General features: G+C 48.4%; 1 protein-coding gene across 1 annotated transcript; it reads left to right on the top strand.

The window, feature by feature from the left end:
* The first annotated feature begins 1,532 nt into the window (after positions 1-1,532).
* Positions 1,533-7,628, top strand: SLC7A3 (solute carrier family 7 member 3). The gene is made up of 12 exons (XM_004447882.5): positions 1,533-1,645; positions 3,237-3,621; positions 3,959-4,117; positions 4,288-4,465; positions 4,653-4,765; positions 4,891-5,113; positions 5,286-5,425; positions 5,528-5,630; positions 6,160-6,326; positions 6,494-6,660; positions 7,005-7,113; positions 7,251-7,628. The coding sequence occupies exons 2-12, from the start codon at positions 3,252-3,254 to the stop codon at positions 7,379-7,381; spliced, it is 1,860 nt and encodes a 619-aa protein (XP_004447939.1). The 5' UTR covers positions 1,533-1,645; positions 3,237-3,251; the 3' UTR covers positions 7,382-7,628.
* The last annotated feature ends 600 nt before the right edge of the window (positions 7,629-8,228 follow it).

Genomic DNA, 8,228 nt, shown 5'->3' with positions numbered 1-8,228 from the left:
AGGTGTCATACCTTTAATGGATTATTAAAGGGAATTAGAATATTTAAGTCCATCCTTAAACCCTGAGATGTCTTCGTAGATGAGAACCATGCCTTCACAACCCTTTTCTCCCTTAAGCGTAAGAACATTAATTAGGCTGGATGGACTGTGTGTCTGACCCAAAGTAATCATTCTTAGATTCTTAGGCTCCTCTTCTGCTTCTAGAAACTCCTAACCTAAAAGGGTCTGCCTAGCTGCTGTCCCCTCTCCCTGTTTGGTTTTGCTCACTGCCACACCTCCTCTTGTATATTTGAATAATGTGTGATGTCTATAGGAGGCAGGCATTGAAGTCCAATGGCTGTCAACAAAGTTATGGTGTGGCCTCTGGCAAGTCCTGCGTCTGAGCCTCAGTTTTCTCTTCAGCATAATGGAATTAAATAAGCTATTCCCTCCAATATTTTGGTATTGTCAGAATTTGATATTTAAACAATTTAATGTTTATGGGAAGGTAGAAATACACTGTGGAGAGACTGGGGTCTAGAAATCTAGATGGGATTAATTATCATTGTATAGTTGGTAGCTGAAACCATCTTCCATTTTCTCAGCCTTGATAATTGCATCTAAAAATGTCCACAGTTGAGGGTGAGAGTAGAGGTGCAATGGACACAACCAATCCAATGTCCACATAGAAGAGGTGGCATTGGATTGGGAAAAGTGGACATGGTGGACGATGGGTATGGGGAAAGGCAGGAAGAGATGAGAGGTGGAGGCATCTTTGGGACATGGAGCTGCCCTGGATGGTGCCTCAGAGGTAATCACGGGACATTGTAAATCCTCACAGGGCCCACTGGATGGAATGGAGGAGAGTATGGGCCATGATGTGGACCATTGTCTATGAGGTGCAGAGGTGCCCAAAGATGTATTTACCAAATCCAATGGATGTGTCATGATGATGGGAACGAGTGTTGTTGGGGGGGGGGGGGAGAGGGGGGGGGTGGGGTTGAATGGGACCTCACATATATATATATTTTTAATGTAATATTATTACAAAGTCAATAAAAAAAAAAAAAAGATAAGAGGTCGTGGCCAGACGACTGTCTATAATCTGGTGCCTCATGTAGACACAAGAAAGCTAAGGAAGACTGATGGAGAGGGAGGTGGAGGCCCCTCGTGCTGTTTTTCCTTCCATCCCCCGCTCCGGCCTCTGGCCCCCACCCCGAACCACCGATTCTGGCCTGGAAGCCTTTTATTGTCCTGCTCTGAAGGCCAGAGAGGGAACTGGAGAAAGGCTGTGCTGTTCTCTTTTGTTCTCACCGCCACACCGGGTTTGATGTCGCGGAAGCAGCAATCTCTTTTGCAGACAGCGGGGGTGTGATGTGGTGTGTGTTTGTATGTGTGTTTATATATATGTGCGCGCGAGCGCCCGTGTGCGTGTGTGTGTGTGTGTGTGTAGGGAGGAAGATTGGGGGGGGGTGGGGTGGGATCCCATGACGTTACCGGCTCCGCCTCCTGGAGTATATAAGGGGCGCTTGGCGCGCAACGACCCCAAACAGCAGCTTTGAAACCTGAGGAACCCAACTCGGCAGCCTCAACCGAACTCAGCTTAACTCAACCTCACCGAATCCGATCGCGACTTTCAGCTCTCGGGGCTTGCAACAGCTCGTGGGTAAGCCTTGGGGGCCGACACTTGTGTCAAAGGGGTTCCGCGAGGGTCCTGGCATACCTACGATTCTTTGGCAACCCAGGCATGCAGTTGCATCAGCGGGGCCGTGACCTGTTGCTGGCAAGACCTCGGCCCCGGGAGCCAGAGCTGCCATTTTCACCCCAGCCCCAGACCATTTCCAGATGGGGGCATTCGATTCTGGGAGCTGAGCCGGGGGAAGGGGCATTGGGCGGAATTCCCCCCCTCCCCCGAGGAGAAAAGAGTGTGAGCAAACTCGGTCAGTTCCGGGGCCCCTTTGGGGGCACGTCTTCAAATCTTTAGATGTTGATGATACTGGATTAGCCCAGCGCGGCGGGAGGAAGTGGGGAAACACTTGCTTATTCCCCTGGCGACCGGCTGCGCCTATTACGCAGTGTGGGCTTGGTGAGGAGAAATCAAGTCGGTGCTCACTTTTTGATCTGCAGCTGCGGTGGGTCCCCCCTTCCCCCTGGGCAGCCTGGGGGTCAATTCTTAGTTGAAGCCCAGGGGAGAGCCCTGAAAAGGAATAAGGATGTGAGAAGAGGACTCTCCACAGTCTCTGGTCCCTCCTGGTTTGAGTTCTGTTTAATTTCCAAGGAAACACAGACCAGGAAACAGACAGATTAAGTTCCAGGGTTCCTGGGTTGGGGTCTAGAATAAACCCTGTAGTTTCCCCGCCAAAGAAGAAAGAACTAATATATATATATATTTTTGTCTTTATTTGTTTTTTTAATGTTACATTAAAAAAATATGAGGTCACCATATACCCCCCACCACCCTCACCCACTCTTCTCTCCATAACAACAACCTCCTCCATCATCATGACACATCCATTGCATTTGGTGAATACATCTCTGAGCACCGCTGCACCTCATGGTCAATGGTCCACATCATAGCCCACACTCTCCCACAGTCCACCCAGTGGGCCATGGGAGGACATACAATGTCTGGTAACTGTCTCTGCAGCACCACCAAGGACAACTCCAACCCCTGAAAATGCTCCCACATCACATCTCTTCCTCCCACTTCCTACCCTCAGCAGCCACCATGGCCAATTTCTCCACACCAATGCCACATTTTCTTCAATTACTACTAATCACAATAGTTGACTGAACACCTACTAGACGCCAGACCCTGTACCATACGAGGCTTTCATATGCCTTCTCTGAATAATACTTCAAAAACACTTGTGAGATATTATCAACTCCTACTTATATAAGAAGAAACTGAGGTTAGAGGTAAAGTGACTTTCCTTTGTCTCTTCAGTGGCCCCCATCTCTCATAGCTCCTTTGCTTGGCAGAGTAGGTCTTGGAATCTACTCTTAGAGCTTAGACTCTGAGGGGTTGTTAATCTTTTTGTTCCACCGACCCCATTGCCAGCCAGGTGAAATGAATACTACTGTAATGTATTTATTGTATACATTCATAAGTGAAGGAAATGCTAGATTTCAATTAGAGGTCAGAGAAAATAAAGATAATAATTTTCCACAGACCCCTTGGGGGTCCGTGGACCCCTGGTTAAGAACCCCTGGAGAGAATGAGCCCTATTGAAAGGTTTTGTCTTGTGTTTCACCAGACAATTCCAGATAGAATGCTGTGCCAAGCCCTCCGCAGATTTGGTCAAAAGCTGCTCCGCAGACGTCCGCTGGAGCCAGGCGTGGCTGAGACTCGCCTTGCCAGATGCCTGAGCACACTGGATTTAGTGGCTCTGGGTGTGGGCAGTACACTGGGTGCAGGTGTATATGTCCTGGCTGGCGAGGTGGCCAAAGATAAGGCGGGACCATCCATTGTGATCTGCTTTTTGGTGGCTGCCCTCTCTTCTGTGTTGGCTGGGCTGTGCTATGCGGAGTTTGGTGCCCGGGTTCCCCGTTCTGGTTCTGCATATCTCTACAGCTATGTCACTGTGGGTGAACTCTGGGCCTTCACTACTGGCTGGAACCTCATCCTCTCCTACGTCATAGGTGAGATAGTGGGACAGGGAGGGAACTGCACAGCCAGCAAAGGGGCTTTAGGTCAGGAGTTGTGGGTGGAATGGTGAAGCTAAGGTATTCTTCATCCTTCACAGGACCTCGACATCCTTAATGTGTATGTTTGTTGAGCAGGGGGAGGCTGGAAGGGTTGAAGAGGTGGAGGAATTCTTCATTCTACTCCCCTCTGTCCTGATTTCCTTAGTAGACATTTTGGGTTTTAAATAAGTAAGAATAGGCAAAAATGGCAGGGATTCATGTGAGACAGATGTGCAGCGGGAGAAAAGGAGGGAGGGAATTTGACCCCATGTTTCTCTCTTTGCTTCACCAGGTACAGCCAGTGTGGCACGGGCCTGGAGCTCTGCTTTTGACAATCTAATCGGGAACCACATCTCCCGGGCTCTGCAGGGGAGCGTTTCATTGCATGTACCTCATGTTCTCGCACAATATCCAGACTTTTTCGCTATGGGCCTTGTGCTGCTGCTCACGGGTGAGGCAAGGGACAGGGATAATGATGGAGGGAGGAAGGCTAGAAGCAGTTCTGGTAAGCCAGTGGAGGTGATGATGATGGGGGAGAAGAGAAGCTGAGAAGGAAGGGTCTGCCCCACAGAGGCAGTGACACAAAGTGTGGATTGAGTCCTGAATGTATTTCTCCCACAGGATTGCTGGCTCTAGGAGCCAGTGAGTCAGCCCTGGTTACCAAAGTGTTCACAGGGGTGAACCTTTTAGTTCTTGGCTTTGTTGTCATCTCTGGCTTCATTAAGGGGGACCTGCACAACTGGAAGCTCACGAAAGTGGACTATGACTTGGCCGTGCCTGGACCTAATGACACCTATAGGTCAGGAGATTCACTTTTAGAAGCTGTAGATCTGGGAACATGGGGGAGGATTAGGGAGATTCTGGATTGGGGCCGTGGGGGAATGGGAGCCTGGGCCTTGAAGACATAGCTAAGTAGTTTGGCATTAGAGAAAAGATACAGAGTTTGCTGAATACACCCTTAATTTTCCATCCCTCTTCCACTCTAGCTTGGGTCCTCTGGGCTATGGAGGATTTGTGCCTTTCGGCTTCAAGGGGATTCTTCGCGGAGCAGCTACATGTTTCTATGCATTTGTTGGTTTCGATTGTATTGCTACCACTGGTAACACAGTCATTCCCTTCTGTGTAGGGCTTGGGTAGAGGGTGTGCTCAGGTTGCACGCAGATTAGGGGTGGTAGAGGAGTGGGCCTGTTGTCCTGATTCAGAACCGTGTGCCCCTTCCTGCAGGGGAAGAGGCTCAGAATCCCCAGCGTTCCATCCCAATGGGCATTGTGATCTCTCTGTTCATCTGCTTTTTGGCCTATTTTGGTGTCTCTTCTGCACTCACACTCATGATGCCTTACTACCAGCTTCAACCCAAGAGCCCCTTGCCTGAGGCATTTCTCCATATTGGGTGGGCCCCTGCCTGCTATGCTGTGGCTGTTGGCTCACTCTGTGCTCTTTCCACCAGGTCAGTGTCAAATGTTTATTCTTCTTTGCTGTCAAAGTCCCAAGTTATAGCATTCAGTACCAGAAAATACCCCTTAAAAGGACTGTGAAGGAGAGACAGAACCCCCTTACCCACACAAATTTGGGAAAAGTGATCCCAACCAACTCATGCCACTTCTGGGCCTTCCCTCCAGTCTCTTGGGCTCTATGTTCCCCATGCCTCGGGTGATCTACGCAATGGCAGAGGATGGCCTCCTGTTCTGTGTCCTTGCACGGATCCACACTGGCACGCAAACACCCGTAGTGGCCACTGTGGTCTCTGGCATTATTGCAGGTGAAAATTCCTTTTCCCCTTCTCTTAGTTGTTTTGCCAACTCCCTTAATTTTGCTCTTCCCTTTGGTCTCTCATTTCTTGTTTTCTGCCTCTCTATTTTAGCATTCATGGCATTCCTCTTTGAACTCACTGATCTTGTGGACCTCATGTCAATTGGGACCCTACTTGCTTACTCCCTGGTGGCTATTTGTGTTCTCATCCTCAGGTGAGACTCCTTCAGCATCCCATGATTTGGGTTTTTATACTTGGATAAGGAATGATGGGGATCTGTTCCTCCTTCCTCCTCTGTCTTCATCATTGTGGATCTCCTTGAGGAAGCCGGGCATCCCTCCCTACCAGAAAGGAGCTTCTACCCTTAAGTGGTGAAGAAGAAGCTTAAACTGCCTGGAAGGAGGTGGCAAGTGGTTGGGTCATTCTTTTTTTTTTCTTCTTCTTTTAAATGTTACATTAGAGAAATATGAGGTCTCCATATAGCCCCCACCCCCCTCACTCCACTCCTCCCACATCAACAACCTCTTGCATCATCGTGGCACATTCACTGCACCTGGTGAATACATTTTGGAGCACTGCTGTACCACATAGATAATGGTTTACATTGTAGTTTACACTCTCCCCCAGTCCACCCAGTGGGCCATGGTAGGACATACAATGTCCAGCATCTGTCCCTGCAACACCACCCAGGTGAAAATGCCCCCACATCATATCCCTATACTGCCTTCCTGATTTTGCTTCAGGTACCAGCCTGAAAGGAAGATGAAGAATGGAGAAGATGAAGTGGAGTTGCAGGATGAGAAGATACCTGAAGCAGAGAAGCTGACCCTACAGGGACTCTTTTTCCCATTCAACTCCATCCCTACTCCACTTTCTGGCCAAGTTGTCTATATTTGTTCTTCACTGCTTGGTGAGCAGTGAGATTTTTTTTCTGGGGTGGCTCTGACGTCAGCATGATGAGATGGTAGTGTGTGACATTTGGTGACTGAGGGAGAACGAGAGGGAGGCTTTCCTTGGAATGTGATGCTTAATGTCTTAACATGTTGATCTTGATGTCTCTCAACTTGACCCCTGAAGCTCTACTACTGACCGTCCTATGCCTAGTGCTGGCCCAGTGGCCAACTCCACTGCTTTCTGGAGACCCAGTGTGGATTGCAGTGGTTGTGCTGCTGTTAATGCTGATTACTGGGATTACTGGGGTCATTTGGAGACAGCCACAGAGCTCTACTTCTCTTCACTTCAAGGTAAATGACTTCTCTCTTTTTCCCCTGCCAACCCAAGATGGGAGAATAGGTTCCAGATACCTTGTGGCTTAATCAGGTTCATAGATACATTCCACTGGATATGAAATGGAAGATACAGGAGGTACCTAGGCCAAAGACGTCTTCTCTGACCTTTAGTTCCCTTTTCAATTTCATTTCCCCAAATGCTGCCTACTCTTTGAGTCCCACATAAGGTATCCTGTATGAGTGGGCACTGAACACACAGCCTGGGTAGGGGTTGGAGGCTTCCTTCCCTAGTCTGGGTATGGTAGGGATCTCTTTCACATTCCCCTGTGGTATATAAAAAGATTTTATCCTGTTCCCAGGTGCCTGCTTTGCCTCTCCTCCCACTCCTGAGCATCTTTGTGAACATTTACCTTATGATGCAGATGACTGCTGGCACCTGGGCCCGATTTGGGATCTGGATGCTGATTGGTAAGTATCCTTTTGGGGAGAGAAGACCTCTTGGGTGCCCTATTCCAACTCCTTTCCCCTTTGGTCTCTTGTGGGAGACCTATTAAACCCTTATAGGTCACTGCTTTCCCCAGCTCACAGCTACCTTTCCCCACTAGGATTTACTATCTACTTCAGCTATGGGATTCGGCACAGTCTGGAAGAGGTTAAGAGTGGCCAACCCCCATCTAAACCTAGGCCCAAAACTGTAGACCCTGATCTCAGCAGTCCCTGTGCCCACTCAATTTGACATCATCACAACCGGTTATTGTCCAGTTCCCCTGTACAATAACGAGATGGCTCCTGACCACAGGGATAGCTAGGTCTCCCATGGGATGTTGGTTGGGGATACTAATAGAGCTCTGTATTTATTGTGGTGTGAAGGATGTGTTTTCTCTGTTTCTTATCTATTTTTATTTGCTTGTCTATTTTTTAATTGTCTGTAACTGCTTACCGGCTTTTAAAAAATTATCATTAAAAGAAAGTAAAAAACAAAATTATGTCCTGTTATCTGCTTGCTAGAGATGATGTAGGACCTGACTTTAAGGGTGGAAAACTTCAGAGAAAGGTCCTTTGTTCACCCCAGTCACCACAAAAATAACTTTTGCCTGTTTGTGCCTCTTGTTGGCTCAGGGTTTGAGAAGTGTGGTTTAAGCAGCCATCAAGTCTAGTCATGCTTAAAGTAATGAACTTGAGATATGTTTTCTCCTTTATACTAAAGGTTAGGTTCTGAATAAGCAAGCAGCAATACTCATCTTTGGGATTTGGGGTTGGACTCTGATCTCGACACTGGTATTGGTCAGGGCCTACACTGAGACCATTGTCTCCTGTACCACCCCTTCTAGTCAGACCAGTCCCAGACTTCTGTGATGGCCTGGGCAACAGAAATTTTGGCTGGGGTGCTTGGCACTGCTGGGAGGATGAGTGGGAAGTAGGGGGATTTGGTAAAGAACCATATACAATGGACACAACTAATCCAATGTCCACAGAGAAAATGTGGAATGGGTGTGGGAAGGGTAGCCATGGTGGCTGCTGGGTTTGGGGAATGGGAGGAAGAGATGAGATGTGGAGCCGGTTTCGGGACGTCGAGTTGTCCT

The sequence above is a fragment of the Dasypus novemcinctus genome, chromosome X (assembly GCF_030445035.2).
Source record: "Dasypus novemcinctus isolate mDasNov1 chromosome X, mDasNov1.1.hap2, whole genome shotgun sequence".
Lineage (NCBI taxonomy): Eukaryota > Metazoa > Chordata > Mammalia > Cingulata > Dasypodidae > Dasypus > Dasypus novemcinctus.
The sequence above is the reverse complement of the archived record's forward strand: the minus strand, read 5'-3'. Positions and strand labels throughout refer to the sequence as shown.